Source organism: Podarcis liolepis (assembly GCF_965112155.1).
Source record: "Podarcis liolepis genome assembly, chromosome: 15".
NCBI lineage: Eukaryota > Metazoa > Chordata > Lepidosauria > Squamata > Lacertidae > Podarcis > Podarcis liolepis.
Genome location: NC_139566.1, coordinates 9,896,694 through 9,914,990, shown reverse-complemented (window position 1 = coordinate 9,914,990; position 18,297 = coordinate 9,896,694). Strand labels below are relative to the sequence as shown.

Sequence of the window (18,297 nt, the reverse complement as noted above, 5' to 3'; positions counted from 1 at the left end):
CAACAAAATACAGTGGTATCTCGGGTTAAGAACTTAATTCGTTCCGGAGGTCCGTTCTTAACCTGAAACTGTTCTTAACCTGAAGCACCACTTTAGCTAAAAGGGCCTCCTGCTGCCGCCGCGCCACCACTGCGCGATCTCCGTTCTCATCCTGAAGCAAAGTTCTTAACCCAAGGTACTATTTCTGGGTTAGTGGAGTCTGTAACCTGAAGCGTATATAACCTGAAGAGTACCTGGGGTACCACTGTATTAAAATGCTGTAATGCATCAAACATTAAAAGCTTCCCTAAACAGGGCTGCCTTCAGATGTCTTCTAAAAGTCTGGTAGTTGTTTTTCTCTTTGACATCTGGTGGGAGGGTGTTCCACAGGGCGGGTGCCACTACAGAGAAGGCCCTCTTCCTGGTTCCCTGTAGCTTTGCTTCTCGCAGTGAGGGAACCGCCAGAAGGCCCTCCATGCTGGACTTCAGTTTCCAGGCAGAACGATGGGGGTGGAGACGCTCCTTCAGGTATACTGGGCCGAGGCCGTTTAGGGCTTTCAAGGTCAGCACCAACACTTTGAATTGAAGTGAAGAACACGAGAAGAGCCCACTGGGTCAAGCCAATGGCTAGTCCAGCGTCCTGTTCTCACAGTGGCCAACCAGATGCAAGCAGCTCCTGAGCACAAGGGCCATCCCCGCTCCTGCAGCTTCCAGCGACTGGTTCTTAGCAGCATTGCTGCCTTCAGTCATGGAGGCATTGCAGGCAGTAGCTACTGATAGCTCCTGTCCAATCTTCTTTGAATGCAAGCTCCAGCTCCCGGCAGCCAGCATGGCCAATGGTCAGAGGTGGTGGGAGTTGTAGTACCAAATGCTTGGGGGGAATGACACCACATTCCCTCATCCCTAATACCAAATTTGCAGAGTATCAAGGTGAGAACTGTTCAAGTGTGGAGCAGGCTCCCTCAGAAGGCGGACTCTCCTTTCAAACAGAGATTGGATGACCATCTGTCAGGGATTCCTTCGCTGTAATGCCCACCTTGCAGAGGGTTGGACTAGATGACCATTGGGGTTCCCTTCGAACTCTGCAGTTCTATGATTCTAAAAGGTCAGCTCCAGGGAGGAAGCTTTCTCCAGACTTACAGAAGACCTCTGCTTTGAGCAGCATTTGACCCATTTGGCAGTTCCCACTTCTCTATCTATCTATCTATCTATCTATCTATCTATCTATCTAATTTAATTAGTTTTTTAACATATCATTTTCAACAGTAATTAAACATACTTTGACAACTTATTCAATTTGTTTGACTTCCATCAGTCCTGTCTGAAAATTTCCCAATCTAATCTCTTAGTATGCATTTCTTATTTTCCCTATTACATTTCAAACTCATAACCAATATCTCTATCTTTTTCTACTTTGTAACACTTCATATATATCTCCTTACAAAACTTCTTGTAGTCCTAGACATTAATAGACAAGGTTTCAAACTGTTCTTATATGCAACAACAGTGGCAAGAGTATTGTTAGCCCAGAAATGGAAGCAAGAAGAAATTCCGACGAAAGAAGAATGGCAGACGAAATTAATGGACTATGCAGAATTGGACAAAATGACAGGAAGGATTCGAAACCTGCGGGATCAGAGATTTAAAGAAGATTGGAAGAAGTATATGAACTATTTGAAAAGCAACTGTAACCCACTTCCCCCATCTTTGGTACATACCACGCTGATGAGCTGGGCCAATGATACCATCAGCTGCACAGTGACCAACTCGGATCCATTGGTGGCCGGACGGATCAGCTTGTTGTACCGTAACGGATCCAGGAGATGTTCTACCAGCCGCTCTTCCGTGTCTGTGCCCAGGGTCCCTGCGTGGAGGTGGAGAAGGAAGCAGGCAGAGTAAAGCAAACACCGTTCAGAACGAACACAGAACATATGCACAACAAGGCAGACATCCCTACCTATCTCTTTTCACCAGTGAGCCATACAGCTTCCTAAATCAGGATGTTCAGTGATTGGTATTCAGACACTGACTGCCTATTAATATGCAGGTTTCGTTGAGCTACCGTGGCTGTATTAAATATCAGTGAGCCTCCCTCTTGTTCAGGGTCTCCTCTTTTTAAAAAACTTTTTAACTTTTTAAAGATTAAAACTTTACATTCACATATCGAACGTACAACATGGAAATAAGATTCCAAGGAATCTCCTGGACTTCCCTCCTCCCCTTTGTGGGTCCTGTTGTTAATCGTTTCCTCCTGCATCTTTTATGACAATCCAATTCTTTTACATCTCCACTGTGTCCAAAATTCACCCTTAAACTACAAGTGATATTCCAATCCTAGTAACAATATTAACTGTTTACATTTTTTTTAAGATAGGTTAGATAGATAGTTTATTAATTACAGTCGGAGACCAGCTTATAAAACACACTTGGGGGTACAATCCAAGAAGGAAAACAAACATTTAAAACAATGTAAAAGATTATAAATTTCCCCCATTCCTTAATAAAATTTTGGTCTTCCTGATTTCTTATTCTTCAGGTTATTTTAGCCATTTCCACACAATCCATCAACTTGATCTGCCATCCTTCTCTGGTAGGGGCTTTCTCTTCTAGTTCCATCTCTTCTAGTTCAGTGTTTCCAAAACTTGGGCCTCCAGCTGTTGTTGGACTACAACTCCCATCATCCCTAGCTAGCAGGACCAGTGGCTAGGGATGATGGGAGTTGTAGTCCAAAAACAGCTGGAGACTCAAGTCTGGGAAACACTAGCTTCCTTTTCCTCAAGACACCTTTCGGTCACATCTTGTGACAGAAACAGCCCTAAGCCAATGAACATTTGTACGAAAAAGGACTATTTTGGGGAGGGATTCAGGGGCCCGTCCTGAATCTCTCTCTCTCTCTCTCTCTCCTCTCCACAAGGAGCTCCCCTGACCACAAGCAACAGCCTCTCAAACGGGCTCGTTTCCAAGCCAGCTTCCTGATGGATAGCTAATCCCCAGGCATTCATGAGCCCATTTTGGCAGGCTGTTAAAATGTCACCAGCTCTTAGCTTGCTCAGAATTACGGCCTGCTCTGATCCAGCAGCCCTTGAGCAGAGCCAAGCCTGCAGCTGAGTAGACATGCAGGCTGTGTGTGTCTTGCTCTTCCAGTCTCCGAATCCACGCATGGCACCAGAGCCAATAAGGACACGGGTGGCTCTGTGGGTTAAACTACAGAGCCTAGGACTTGCCGATCGGAAGGTCGGTGGTTCAAATCCCTGCGACGGGGTGAGCTCCCGTTGCTCAGTCCCTGCTCCTGCGAACCTAGCCGTTTGAAAGCACCTCAAAGTGCAAGTAGATAAATAGGTACCACTCCGGCGGGAAGGTAAACAGCGTTTCCGTGCGCTGCTCTGGTTCACCAGAAGCGGCTTAGTCATGCTGGCCACATGACCTGGAAGCTGTACGCTGGCTCCCTTGGCCAATAAAGTGGGATGAGTGCCGCAACCCCAGAGTTGGTCACGACTGGACCTAATGGTCAGGGGTCCCTTTACCTTTATGCCCTTGTAATTCCAAGCAGCTGGCATTCAGTAGCATTGCCACCTCTGACTGTAGCCTTTACCTGATCTTTCACGCATTTGTCTAAACCTACTGTACATAACTCCTGCCAACCTAGCAGTTCGAAAGCACACCAAAGTGCAAGTAGATAAATAGGTACCACTCCAGCGGGAAGGTAAACAGCATTTCCGTGTGCTTCTCTGGTTCTCCAGAAGCGGCTTAGTCATGCTGGCCACATGACCCAGAAGCTGTACGCCAGCTCCCTCGGCCAATAAAGCGAGATGAGTGCCGCAACCCCAGAGTCGGTCATGACTGGACCTAACGGTCAGGGGTCCCTTTACCTTACCAGAGCCAATGGTAAGTGGAGCCAGCTTGCTCGAATTTTGCCCCCTTCACCCTCCTCCTAAGACTAGGGAGGAGGAAGGTGACAGACAGTGTCACCCCATGAACTGGGAGTAAGTGGGAAGGCAGCCAGGTGGGGAGTTGACTGAAGGCAGGCAGAAGTTCTTGAGGTAAAGCCTGAATCGACCAGCCTGAATCGTGGCTGCAGCATTATCTGAGTCACGTCCCACCTATGATTATCAACTCTTTTTGTTTGTTTCTTCCTGGCCTCCTTTTGCCTTTAGCTGCTGGTTAACAAGCTGAAAGCCAACAGGTCAAGCTGGACCTGGTGTGGTGGTACATAGCAAGGGCCACCAGCCAAATTTTCTTCCCAGATGTCACAAAGGAGGCCTATTTCAAAAATCTCGTTCCTAACTCTCCTCTGCACCTCCTTCTTCAACACGGTAATATTCTTGTCGTTCCTGTGTGTGCGCCTATATCCCCACACTTGGTGTTGTTCGGGGTTTTGGTGAGTGGTGTGTGTGTGCCTTTTAACTCTGAAAGCCCTTTTAGCCTCACGCACAAAGACCACTTAAAAACAACCACACGCCGTAAGGATGAGCACAGCTAAAAGGAAGCCATCAGAAATACATTAAAACGGCAGTATAAATAGAATTTGAAAGGCCAGCTGCATCAGGCCTCCTCTCCCTCTACTGCCACCAGGTAGCAGTCATTCCAGCAGGCTACGTCAGCGGGAGAGATGAGAAAGGCCATCAGCTGAAAGGCCAGCTCTGTCTGGCACTTCCTACCCCTGAGCTGCTTCCATTCCAGCTCCTCATGATAAGAGTTCCTGTTTCACTTCAAGAAATGGTGCCTGAGTTTACTTCTTTCCTCTTCCCTGCTCGTTGCCTTTTCCTTTTGTGCCATCACTTTTAGGCCTGCGGGCAGGGAAGGCCTTGTTTTAATTTGTAGTCCACAAACTGCTCTGCAAGCCCTTTGGCTTAAAAAAGGGAGTCCAACCGCTGTAAGGGAGTCCAACTGGGACGCGGATGGCGCTGTGGTTTAAACCACAGAGCCTAGGGCTTGCCGATCAGACGGTTGCCGGTTTGAATCCCTGCAACGGGGTTAGCTCCCGTTGCTCGGTCCCTGCTCCTGCCAACCTAGCAGTTTGAAAGCACATCAAAGTGCAAGTAGATAAATAGGTACCGCTCTGGCAGGAAGGTAAATGGCATTTCTGTGCGCTGCTCTGGTTCGCCAGAAGTGGCTTAGTCATGCTGGCCACATGACCCGGAAGCTGTATGCCGGCTCCCTTGGCCAATAAAGCGAGATGAGTGCCACAACCCCAGAGTCGGCCACGACTGGACCTAACGGTCAGGGGTCCCTTTACCTTTAACTGCTCTAAATAAGTAACACTGAGCGGGGGTTGGGGGGGACCCTGATGGTTCTTAACTACTGTTAACATCTTTGCCAAACGAGACAGGCTCTGCCTGGTGTCTGAAAGAAAGCTATTAAAGGTATCCTCTTTGGCTGAGCAGGGATTTGAACCCAAGTATGCATCCCGATCACTGAATCCCAACAATCTAACTGCTACACCACAATTGTTATTTGCTTGTCTCCATTTTCATGCACTGGAACATAGGAAACTGCTTTGTACCATGTCAGGCCATCTGACTTAGATTGTCTACACTGACTGGCAGTGGCTGTACACGATTTCAGACAGGGGATCTGGATTTGAACCCGGGACCTTCTGCATGCGAAACAGCTGCTCAGCCATTGAGCTATGATCCTTCCCTTAAATATAATAGTAAGATTTTATTATTCCTCATGGTGCTGATTTAAATAGCAAGTTGCCTCCTACCAAATCAGACCATTGGTCTGTCTACATCAGGGTTTCCCAAACTTGGGTCTCCAGCTGTTTTTGGACTACAACTCCTATCATCCCTAGCTAGCAGGACCAGTGGTCAGGGATGATGGGAACTGTAGTCCAAAAAAACAGGGTTTGGGAAACTCTGGTCTACATTCACTGGCAACAGCTCTCCAAGGATTCAGACAGAGGAGTGGGGCTCTCTCCCAGTTCTACGTGGGAATGCTCGGTGCCTTCTGCATGCAAAGCACATGCTCTACCCTTCTCCTGGGCCAATGATCCCCTGCTGGATTGCTGAGACATGCTTTCATTTCCTTTCCCCCCTCCCTGGCATCTGTTAGCTTGAGGGCAAGTTCAGATTAAAACAACAACAGAACCATTTTTTAAAATACATAAAACAAGTGTGTTGAAAGGGGCATCAAGGGAAGGGGAAAGTTTAAGAACCAGACATTCAACAGGCACAATATTGCCCACTCCCTTTAGCATCTCCTTCTTCTTCTTCTTCTTCTTCTTCTTCTTCTTCTTCTTCTTCTTCTTCTTCTTCTTCTTCTTCTTCTTCTTGGCTCAGTATACTTGAAGGAGCGTCTCCACCCCCATCATTCTGCCCGGACCTGAGGTCCAACGCTGAGGGTCTTCTGGCGGTGAGAAGCAAAGCTACAGGGAACCAAGCAGAGGGCCTTCTTGGTAGTGGCACCCACCCTGTGGAACGCCCTCCCATCAGATGTCAAAGAAAAGAACAACTACCAGACTTTTAGAAGACATCTGAAGGCAACCCGGTTTAGGGAAGCTTTTAAAGTTTAATAGGTTATTGTATTTTAGTGTTTTGTTGGAAGCCGCCCAGAGTGGCTGGGGAAACCCAGCCAGATGGGCGGGGTATAAATAAATTATTATTATTATTATTATTATTATTATTATTATTATTATTATTATTGACTGCTGCTGTTTTATATTTTGGCTTCTGTTTTATATTTTGGGGGCTGTGAGGAGGGCTTCCTGTTCCCAAGCCCTGGACTGTGGTCCAGCTCCAAGGGCCTTCTGGCAGTTCCCTCATTGCGAGAAGCAAAACTACAGGGAACCAGGCAGAGGGCCTTCTTGGTAGTGGCAACTGCCCTGTGGAACACCCTCTCACCAGATGTCAAACAACTACCTAACATTTAGAAGACATCTGAAGGCAGCCCTGTTCAGGGAAGTTCTTAATGTGTGACATTTTAATGTATTTTTAATCTTTGTTGGAAGCTGCCCAGAGTGGCTGGGGAAACCCAGCCAGATGGGCGGGGTACAAATAAATTATTATTATTATTATTATTATTATTATTATTATTATTATTATTATTATCTTCTTCTTCTTCTTCTTCTTCTTCTTCTTCTTCTTCTTCTTCTTCTTCTTCTTCTTTGCCAAAGCTGCACCTGCTAGGTTTTTGTGCGTCAGGTTGCTGCGAAAGGCATGGGGTGGGGTGGCAGGGCTGGTAAAAGGTAAAGGGACCCCTGACCATTAGGTCCAGTCATGGATGACTCTTGGGTTGCGGCGACGCTCATCTCGCTTTATTGGCCTAGGGAGCCGGCGTACAGCTTCCAGGTCATGTGGCCAGCATGACTAAGCCGCTTCTGGCGAACCAGAGCAGAACACAGAAACGCCGTTTACCTTCCCACTGGAGCAGTACCTAGTAATCTACTTGCACTTTGATGTGCTTTTGAACTGCTAGGTTGGCAGGAGCAGGGACCGAGCAACGGGAGCTCACCCCTTTGAGGGGATTCAAACCGCCAACCTTCTGATCGGCAAGCCCTAGGCTCTGTGGTTTAACCCACAGCACCACCCGCGTCCCTGGCGGGGCTGGGGAGGTCCGGGAAAAAAAAAGTGTAACTCCTTAGCTTTCTGTCCCAGCGCATTGCGATCCGGATCTGCCCACCTCCCTCCAGGGACGTGGACTTATAAAAAATATTGGGGGGGCCCGGGAAAGCTCATGAATAATAAATAAGCTCATGAATATGCAAATAAAGTGGCGCCGCCTCCTCGTGAGCGAATAGGGGAGAGCGTGCTGCTCCTATTAATCAGCTCCGAAGGTGGAGCTTTTGCTCGGGAGGGAGGGCAGGAGGCATGCAGCCCGACCCTGTGCATTTTGGGCTGGGGGAGGGGCGGCGATGGTGCTCTGCTGGAGGGGCGCCGGAGATTATTGGGGGGGCAGAGCCCCCCCAAACGAATTTTTGAGGGGGCTCGGGCCCCCTCAAGCCCCATGGAGTCGGCGCCTATGCCTCCCTCCCTTTCCTGCCGAGGCTGTGAATTGCAAACGCTTCTGCTCGCTCCCTTGACAGCTTAATTGCAATTTTGGGAAGTGGCTGACAGGCGTTGGAAAACAAGAAGCCTGACTTGAGTAAAGAGGTCGTTGGGAGGATCGATCGAAGGAGGGAGAGAGTGAGGGGATAATGTACTACTGTACAGAAAATATATTTTACGGCGGGGGGGGAGCGGGAGAGAGAGAGAGAGAGAGAGAGAGAGAGAGCGCATGTTTAGTTGGCCACAGATCTCTGTGCCAACTTTGTCATGCGCCAGCCTGGCTCAGGCAGGCAGCATCACTTGGGGGCAGGATGAGGATGAGGATGGAGATATTCTTGGAGGAAGGATGCCCTTGAGCCCAGAGTATCGTGTTTCCCTTTCTGATGGTGAGAGCCATTTGACAGAGGAAACAGACTACATCGTTGGAAGTTTTTAAACAGAGGTTGGCTGGCCATCTGTCAGAGATTATTTAGCTGTGAATCTTTCCTTGCAAGGGGGTTGGACTAGATGACCCATGAGGTCCCAGCTCTCTGATTTTACTTTGATAAACTCAATTTAATTGTCCTTTAACACCAACTCTCTTGGGATGGGGAACCTGCAGCCCTCCAAATGTATTATTATTATTATTATTATTATTATTATTATTACTGATAGATCAGTTGGTTAGAACATGGTGCTGATAATATTGTGATGGCCTGGGACTCAGGCTTGGAATCGGAACCAGAGGAGACTCAGTCTGCACCGGATCCTTTGCCTCAGGCATCATCCAAGTCTGGGGCCTGATCCTGAGAGTCCCAGTCTGCACAGGTTTCCCTGCAACAAACACCAGCTGGGCCAAGTCAGGGGCCTGAGCCTGCACTGATTCCAGATGTGAGGATTATGATCCGTTGACTTCAGCTGGGTCATCGCTTACAGCTGCTCCACTACCAGTTGGGTCAGGGGAGGCTGAGGCGGCCTCTGGGTCTAGTAACCCACCGACGTCTCCCGAGCTGCAGAGACTCAGGTCTGAGAGAAGGAGAGACCTGGGTACTCGCAGGAGGAGTGCTCACCTTCGGGCGAGAGAGGGAGGTGAGTCGCCAGGGGATCAGGACCGGCCACTACCCCGACAAAGATAAAAGGCTGTCGGACCCCGCTCCAGGTTGTGGGAGCAACATTTCTGTATGCTAGATCCTGCCCCTGTCCTTGCCTAGTATCCTGCCTCATGTCCTGCCTTGGCCCTGTCGGACTGACTCCCAGCGGAACCTTTGGATTCTGGTCCAGTCCTGGACCGCGTTTGACGGGTTACCCCCGGGCCCAGCACAAATACCAAGTTTCGGGAAGCTTTTAATGTTTGATGTATTATAGTATTTTAATATTCTTTTGGAAGCTGCCCAGAGTGGCTGGGGAAGCCCAGCCAGATGGGCAGGGTATAAATAATAAATTATTATTATTATTATTATTGTTGTTGTTGTTGTTGTTGTAGGTTTGATCCCCAAATCGGACAGCTGCATATTCCGGCATTGCAGGGGTTTGGACTAATTATGATTCTCAGGGTCCCTTCCAAGTCTACAATTCTATGATGAAGATTTAAACTTATTGCCTACTTTTCACCATCAGGTTCCAGGACAGCTCCCAACAGTTTAAAATTAAATTTTAAAAACTCTTAAGCCAGGATCAAACCATACTTTATTATTCCAGCTTTTGAGCTAACCATCATTTACAACTAGGTTTATCATCCCTGACCACTAGGCAAGCTGGCTGGGGCTGATGGGTCCAAAGATATCAGGCGGGCCAAAGGTTCCCCATCACAGCTGTACAGTGGTACCTCAGTTCTCAAATGCCTTGGTTCTCAAACGCTGAAAACCTTGAAGTAAATGTTCCAGTTTTTGAATGTTTTCCGGAAGCCGAACATCCAATGCGGATTTCAGCTATTGTTTCTGGGGCGCCTGCACCAATCAGAAGCTGCGTCTTGGTTTTCGAACATTTCGGAAGTCAAACGGACTAAGTCTGGCACTTTGGTTTTTGCTATTTATTTTGCATTTTTGTTTTTGTGGCTTTTTCAGTTAATTTGTTTTTGTGGCTGTGTGGAACCCAGTTCAGCTACTGATTGACTGATCTGTGTGACTGCGGAAATGGATAAAAGCCCCCCACCCAAACAATGACTATCACCGGTGCAGGTAAGAAAAAATAATGATTTTAATTTTTACCATCTACAATAATGTCTTATTTATTTTATAGTACAGTACATTGATTATTGCTTCCATTTTATGGATCCATGGTCTCGTTAGATAGTAAAATTCATGTTAAATTGCTGTTTTAGGGGTTGTTTTTAAAAGTCTGGAACGGATTAATCCATTTTGCATTACTTTCTATGGGAAAGCGCACCTTGGTTTTGGAACGCTTTGGTTTTGGAACGGACTTCCGGAACGGATTAAGTTTGAGAAACAAGGTACCACTGTAACACAAAGACCAAACAATTGTGACACCCTGCCAAGCTGATTGTAGCCTATCAGTTGTATCTTATAATCTCCCCCCCCCCATTTTTGTTACTTGTGTCAGATGGCAGCAAGTGGGCATGACCAGTCACTCTGGCAAACCACGCTAGCTTGCCTTGGCAAGGTGGAATCTGCCTCTGCTTCTTCTATTCTTGGCAGACTGCTCGACAGTTTTGGCTGGATTCAAGCATCACACCCAAAACAAGGCTTGTTTTTGTTTTTTACACCTGAACCTTTTGGGCACTTTCCAATGCAATGCTAAATGCTTCTGGCGTGAGCTGGCATGAGCTAGAGGCTCCTGTCTTCCTCCCTCTTGCGGTGCCTCTGGGGTGGAGAAGGTTCCACCTCTGCTTTTAAACTAGCCAGAGTTCCTTGTTATGCCAGAACTTAGGGAAACACTGGTTAGTTTAAACCAACTGGGTGGTCTACTCTCATCATCCCTAGCATGGCCAATAGTCAGGGATAACGAGAGCTGGTGTCCAATAATATATGGAGGGTTGAATGTTGCCCAACCCTGGTTTAAACGGAGAGAGAAGGAAATGTTCGTCAATTCGGCCTCGGTCCAGTATATCTGAAGGAGCATCTCCACCCCAGTGTTCTACCTGGACACTGAGGTCCAGCACCGAGGGCCTTCTGGCAGTTCCCTCACTGCGAGAAGCCAAGTTACAGGGAACCAGGCAGAGGGCCTTCTCGGTAGTGGCACCTGCCCTGTGGAACGCCCTCCCACCAGATGTCAAAGAGAACAACAACTACCAGACTTTTAGAAGACATCTGAAGGCAGCCCTGGTTAGGGAAGCTTTTAATGTTTGAAGTATTACAGTATTTTAATATTTTTTTGGAAGCTGCCCAGAGTGACTGGGGAAGCCCAGCCAGATGGGCGGGGTATAAATAATAAATTATTATTATTATTATTATTATTATTATTATTATTATTATCATCATCATCATCATCATCATCATCATCATCATCATTCAAGGATTGCAATTCCCTACGGGCTGCCTTTGTGGCTAGAGCCGAAGAGAAAATTGGGCAGAGCAATGGATGTGACTCTTTACTGAGCTATGGCCCTTCCCTAAAACATAGAGACCGAGGAAGCTGCCTTATACCAGCTCAGACCATTGGATTCACCTTAGCTCAGTACTGTTTACACTGACTGGCAGCAGCTCTCCCGGATTTCAGGCAGGGGGCCTTCTTCCACCCTACCTGGAGTATTGGACCCGGGACCTTCTGCAACAGGTAGATGCTGTACCACCGAGCGATGGCACTCATAGAACATTGGCAGCAGAAGCAACAAGAACAGAGAAATGAGAGTGCAGTGTTTTGTGCCTGGAAGATGGGAGCTGTGGGGGAAACCATTGGGTGAGTGGTCCATGATTCATACGTTGCTTCCTTTCATAACACATCACACCCGATACATAATGAATGGTGCAAGCTTGCCCATGAAGTCATGCGTTGTTGCTGCATAGGGACTGGGGTTTGGTGGGTGGGGGAAAGAACGGAGGCAGAAAGAGATCTGAAGAATCATATGGAAAGGGACGGTAATGTAAATATAGAATGTTTATGGAATTTCAGCAGTGGGGCTCGGAAGATCATGCAAGGGCAGTCCAGACCCTTCAAGGCTGACCTGCCTGTCACTCAGCACCCTTCTCTCCTCTGTCTTCCTTTCATTGCTCTCACAATATTTCTCTCTCTTTAACATAGGAAATGAGGGAACTGAGGACCTCCAGATGTTGCTGTACTACAGCTTCCATCACCCCAGACTACCTGGGCCTGATGGGAGTTGGAGTCCAGATGGCCCCAACTTCCCCATCCTTGCGAAAGAGAGAAAGAAGAGTTGTAAAGACCTCTTCTCTTCAGGAGCGAGTCTTCTCTAAAGCAGAGGTTGGGAACTATGGGCCCAGGGGCCATACGCATCCCTCGGGGCTTCCCTGGGACCCTCCTCAACCTGCACACCCACCCATGCCACACCCCTCACTCACCCTGCTTGGCTTGGGGTTTTCCCCCTGGCTATAATGTGCTATGGTTTTCCCAGTAGTGATGTATGGAAGTGAAAGCTGGACCATAAAGAAGGCTGATCGCCGAAGAATTGATGCTTTTGAATTCTGGTGCTGGAGGAGACTCTTGAGAGTCCCATGGACTGCAAGAAGATCAAACCTATCCATTCTGAAGGAAATCAGCCCTGAGTGCTCACCGGAAGGACAGATCCTGAAGCTGAGGCTCCAAGACTTTGGCCACCTCATGAGAAGAGAAGACTCCCTGGAAAAGACCCTGATGTTGGAAAAGATGGAGGGCACAAGGAGAAGGGGATGACAGAGGACGAGATGGTTGGATAGTGTTCTCAAAGCTACCAGCATGAGTTTGACCAAACTGCGGGAGGCAGTGGAAGACAGAAATGCCTGGCGTGCTCTGGTCCAGGGGGTCACGAAGAGTCGGACACGACTAAACGACTAAACAACAACAACAAATAATGTATCCTTGACCTCTGATAATGCTTCTTCCATGCTGAACGGAGGACAGAGAAGTGTGTCTATGAAGACTCACCTACTGGTCATTGCTAAAATCAGCCACGTTTTGAAAAGTAGTTACATAGAAACAAATAACCTTGATCTATTCAGGAATGGGGAAACTGGTCTTCTAGACGCCACTGGACTCTGGTTTCCATCAACCCTGACCACTGGCCAGGCAGGATGGCACCGTGCTCCGGCGGCAGCAGGAGGCCCCATTAGCTAAAGTGGTGCTTCAGGTTAAGAACAGTTTCAGGTTAAGTACGGACCTCTGGAACGAATTAAGTGCTTAACCTGAGGTAGCACTGTACATGTATAGAATATTTCACATGGGAAAGTCTGTTGCATACCTAAAGCAATCCTTATGACAGTCTTGCAGGGCAGACTAGGGAAAATGTTATTTCCCCTAATTGACGGGTGGGAGGGGCGGTGCTGAAGCAGAGAGGTGGGGAATGGTACCTGTGGATGAGCTGGCAATGGACTCAGCTGCTTAGCCACCAGGGACCCTGGAGTCCTTTGGAGTCTGGATGCTGGAGGCTAGCAGTAACTCACAAGTAACTGTGGTTCATCCGTCTTCCTCGCTGCTGCTGCTGCTCTGTGCAGCTCTCCTGCGCGACAGGGCTGGAATTCCCTCTGAGAGTTAACTATACATACAGCGCACACACATACACCCAACTACATGATTAACTGTGATTCCTCTTGACATGCATGAGAGAGGAAAGGATGTTAAGTTGCCCTTCTACAATGCACACCCGGAATGGATTTGCCTGCCAGAATAGGCATTGCAAATTCGAAATTACCTACACAATGTTTATAAAGTTCTGCTTGCGTGAGCATCATCTGATCCTCCTCAGGAATGTGACAGAAGTTTATAAGATCAGGAGTGATGTGATGTTGAAGAGAACGTAGTGTGAAATGTTTCTCTCTCTCTCTCCTCTCTCTCCTTCTCTCTCTCAGCTTCCACCACGCCTCCCTCAAAGCACTAACCCTTGAAATGGGCTAGGTAGGCATTTCCTGTTAAGAGAAATGGCTGGATTTCCTTTTAAAGCAGGTAGGGGGAACCTGCGGCCCTCCAGGTGTTTCTGGTCTTCAACTCCCATCATTCCTGACCATTGGCCATGCTGCCTGGCGCTGATGGGAGTTGGAGTGTGACAACATCCGGGTGGCCACATGTGCATTTAATATGTGATCCCTGACGGGTTGGGACAAGTGTCTAGGAAATAAGTTGGTAGCTTCTGGCCCGCCTGATGTTGCTGGACTCCAGCTCATCATCATTCCTGACCATTGGCCATGCTAGCTAGTTGGAATCCAAAAATGTATGGAGAACCAGATATTCCCCATTCCTGATCTAATAAATAACCTATAGAATTCTGCTCTGTGGCTTTGTTTAAGACAGTTTGATGGGCACACAGGGTTCTTCTCTGTTGAATCCAGTGTTAAGGTTGCTCTACTCCACAATAGGAGATGGATCGTGTTCATGGAGAACAGGACTTTGGGCATGTCATTAGCTGGAAAACGTTGTGTGTGAGGCATCTATAAGGGGAGGGAAGCTACAGGTCAACACAAAACAGCAAGAACCTAAATACAAGGCATCTAATTTATCTGCTGGAAGCTGCAGAATACCCAGATGTTAAACCTGCTGCCTTGAGGGAGTCTATCCTCTCTGGATGATCCCTCATTTTAAATATTGTGGGGTGGTTTTTGTTTTTGTTTTTAATGAATATCTCACTCCCCCTGCAATCCACCTCAAACCAGCTTGCAATTGAAAAAACACACAAGTAAACCAGAACATTATGTATTAAAAGAAACCCATCACAGTAACAGCCAAATTATTCTAGGCCTATAAGGCCCAGCACCATTCAGATACTTAGTAAAGGGCCCCTTCTGCAACAGGAGTGGGGAGCCTGTGCCCATCAAGGCATGGTTGGACAATGATTCTCATCAGCCAGGCTGGTCAGGGATGATGGGAGCTGGAGTCCAGCGATGTCAGGAGGACTGCAAGCTCCCATCCCCTATTCAACACTGTCTGCAACTGCCGTACAATTATCCTCTCATAGAAGTCTTGCAAGAACCCAATACCCAGTGGAGGCTAGTCAATTGGGGCACTGCCCCACCAAGCTTAGTGTGCCCCCACCTGCCTGCCTTTTGACTCATGGCCAGGCCAGGGGTGGCCCTGCCTGTCGGCACCCTTAGTCTCAGTGATGCCCCTTGCAGAACTCAGCAGGGAAGAGATGGGGACAAAACTATAATCACTTAGCTCTGCCTGTCATTAGCTCTGGCTCCGCCTACTGCCGGGCTCCCTGCCTTCCGCTCCACCAGCCCCAATGAGCACCAGCCACCAAAGCCAATAACCGCCAGATCACCATCTAGTGCTCCTATCAACCTCTCCTCCATCCTCATATCGCTCAGAAGATCCTCCGGCGTTTGCGGGTTCTCCCCTTCTCCCTCTCCCTCTCTCCTTGTTTCCTTCTCTGTCTCTCATCGTCATCGTGCCTGGGGTTATGAACTTTCCAGCTCCTGCAGCTGCCCCTTGCTGGAAGACAGATGGAGCTTGCTGGACGGTCAGACAGAGCCAGTCCCATGGAGTTTCCCTGGGGCTATCCTCCAGCTGTAAACAGTCGTGCCTAAGGGGAACCTAATCTCAGCCCCCATCCTGCTGCCCCACTCCCCAGCCTCTTTCGCCTTGCCTAGTGCGGTTCCTCGGATGGAGGATGGGCAGATAAATGACCTTCCCAGATTCCCCCCTCCAATTTTTTTCCCCTTTCCTTTTTTCTTTTTGAGGAGAGGGAAACTTCAGCATGGGTTGGCCCGTTGAGATGGAAGTCGCCTTGCCCACCCTGAGCACTGGTTAGGCAGGAGCTGGACGGGGCGATCTGGCTTCCCCGCTAAGCCATCGGCGGCCTGTCAAATCTCTGCCCAGCTGAGTAACTGACGTATTTTTCAAGAGCATCATTTGGAGACACAATAAAAATAGAAGCTCGTACTCGCGACCGGCAGCGGCTCCCCTCCCTAGGAAGTCGAGAGGAGGAAAGGGCGCACTGTCTGATTCTAAACAAAGCCTCTGCTTTCATTTAGAGTAGGATGCTAGTCTTGGGGGAAAGGGAGCCCTAAACGCTATAGGGAAAGGAGGGGGGGTCACACTTACTTCTTAGGATCCCAAGGAGGCAGAGGCAGATCAGAAGAGCCATTGAAGCGGGTGGGCGAGGAATCTTCTCCCTCAAAATAAAGACATTGCCTCTGTCCTTACGCGTTCCACACACCCCCTCCAATATGGGGGGTGGGTTACAATCCAAGTGGTGCAGGCGGTTCCGGCAGCTCCTAGGATTGAATGAGGTGTGTGTGTGGAGGTGGGGAGACTGCAGAGAATGGAGGCTTCTCTGAGTTGTTGGGGGGGGGGGCACCGCAATCTCTAACCCAGCCCAAGTTCCTTCTAAGTCGTCCCCCACCTTTCGGCCGCTGTCCGTAGTGCTGAAGACCAAGCCGGCGCTTCCTCTTTCGGGGCAAGGGCGCGCTCTCCGTGGTGCTGGAGCGCTTTGCCGCTGTCCCTGGTGCTGAACGGACCGTCAGCCCCGCCGGAGAGCCATGCGCAAAAACCCGGGAGCCCCCATCCACTCACTCACCCACCTACCAACCTACCCACGCCTCGACCTCGCCTGGCTCGCCAAGGCGATGCGCAGGAGAACCTGTGAAGGGGCCGAGGCGAGATGATGCTCAGGAGGGCGGGGGGGGGAGAGAGAGAGGCAAGTGCCAGGATGCTCCAGGCTCTCTCTACATTTGGCGTCCTCTCTCTCTCTCTCCAGCGTCTTGGCTCCGGCTGCTCCCCTTGACGCAGAGGCCACCCCTGAGGAGCTGGCGAGCGCTGGCTCTTACGTCCCCGGAACACACGGGCCGATCCAGGTCCGCGGGGACCCATCCGCCGTCTGCCGCTAGAGGCGGAGGACGGGGAGGGGGGGAGGTAGCTGCCCTTTTCCCAGCGCAGGGGAGCGGAAGCGAGTGCCTCAGAAGCTCGGAGATGAAGATGGACAGGACCACGCCGGCATCCTTAGGACTGGCCTATACCGAGCCCTCCTGATGGAGCGCATTGCTTGGTGTATATTCAGGATATGGAGGAGAGTAGAAATCTGAAGGATGGAAGAAAGGGCTAAGATATTTGCTTGTATTTAGATGGCTCTCTCTTTGTGTGTGTTATTTCCTTTGTCGCGCAGACATAAAGGTACGGCTATGGGGAGTGGGAGAGACAAAGTCTTAATGCTCTGTAAAGACCCTCTGCCCCGCCTTGTGCAAGTCTGGATGAGTATGGGAGAGAGGGGGGAGACTCCTTCCAGGGGGAGAGAGAGATAAAGAAAAATGCGTACACGAGGGAAAGAGACGGAGGAAGCCGACTTATACTGAGTCAGACCACTGGTCCATCCGGTTCAGTGTTATCTACTTCAGGGGCTCCCAAGCTGTGATTTGTGCACTGCCAAAGGTTAGCAGGCTTTGTTCAGGGGATCCGAGGCATTGCTGCATTAAATATGCATATTGAGTTTCAAATTGCCTTTTTACTGCTTCTTTCTTTCTTTCCTTCCTTCCTTCCTTCCTTCCTTCCTTCCTTCCTTCCTTCCTTCCTTCCTTCCTTCTTAAAATTATCTTATTAAATGTATAACAAACAAGACAGGCAGGGTATTCCAGTGAGTCAACAAAAGAGGAAAGGAACTGAGCACGCTCAGGTATAAGGTAAGGAGATGAAAGGTATAAAGAAAAATACCTGAAGAAACTTGTACAGAAGAGGCAACACGGCAGCATCACAAGATAAGACATAAACAGCAGATCAAAAACTCATATAATCTAAAAGAGCGCCGGATGAAATTGTATTTGGATGGCATTTGCCATCCGTGTGACTGTGTCATTAAGTAAGCTACAAAAACCCACTACAGTAGACACTAAACATACAGTACACTAAACATTAGGAAGAACTTCCTGACAGTAAGAGCTGTTCGACAGTGGAATTTGCTGCCAAGGTGTGGTGGAGTCTCCTTCTTTGGAGGTCTTTAAGCAGAGGCTTGACAACCATATGTCAGGAGTGCTCTGATGGTGTTTCCTGCGTGGCAGGGGGTTGGACTCGATGGCCCTTGCGGTCTCTTCCAACTCTATGATTCTATGATTCTATGATTCTATGACAGTTCAGAGAGTGTGCTTACCCTCTGAGAACCTGGAGTGGGTGGGTCAGTTATCTGATGTGGCTATAAATAAGGCTTTTTAAAAAAACCAGCTTGCTTTTTAAATTTATTGTATTGTATTCTATTGCCTTACCATTTTAATTCCAATATACATTTCAAAATCAGACAGCAAATAGCACAGCCCATTTCAATTGC

General features: G+C 48.6%; 1 protein-coding gene across 1 annotated transcript in view; it reads right to left on the bottom strand.

The window, feature by feature from the left end:
• CHRNB2 (cholinergic receptor nicotinic beta 2 subunit) overlaps positions 1-16,506 on the bottom strand; it is a 30,309-nt gene extending 13,803 nt beyond the window's left edge. Inside the window, exons 1-2 of the mRNA XM_083477235.1 lie at positions 16,089-16,506; positions 1,698-1,843 (exon numbers count right to left, since the gene is read on the bottom strand). Coding sequence (XP_083333361.1) covers positions 1,698-1,843; positions 16,089-16,131 — 189 coding nt within the window. The 5' untranslated portion in view covers positions 16,132-16,506. The remainder of the gene's footprint in view (positions 1-1,697; positions 1,844-16,088) is intronic.
• Between the last annotated feature and the right edge of the window lie 1,791 nt (positions 16,507-18,297).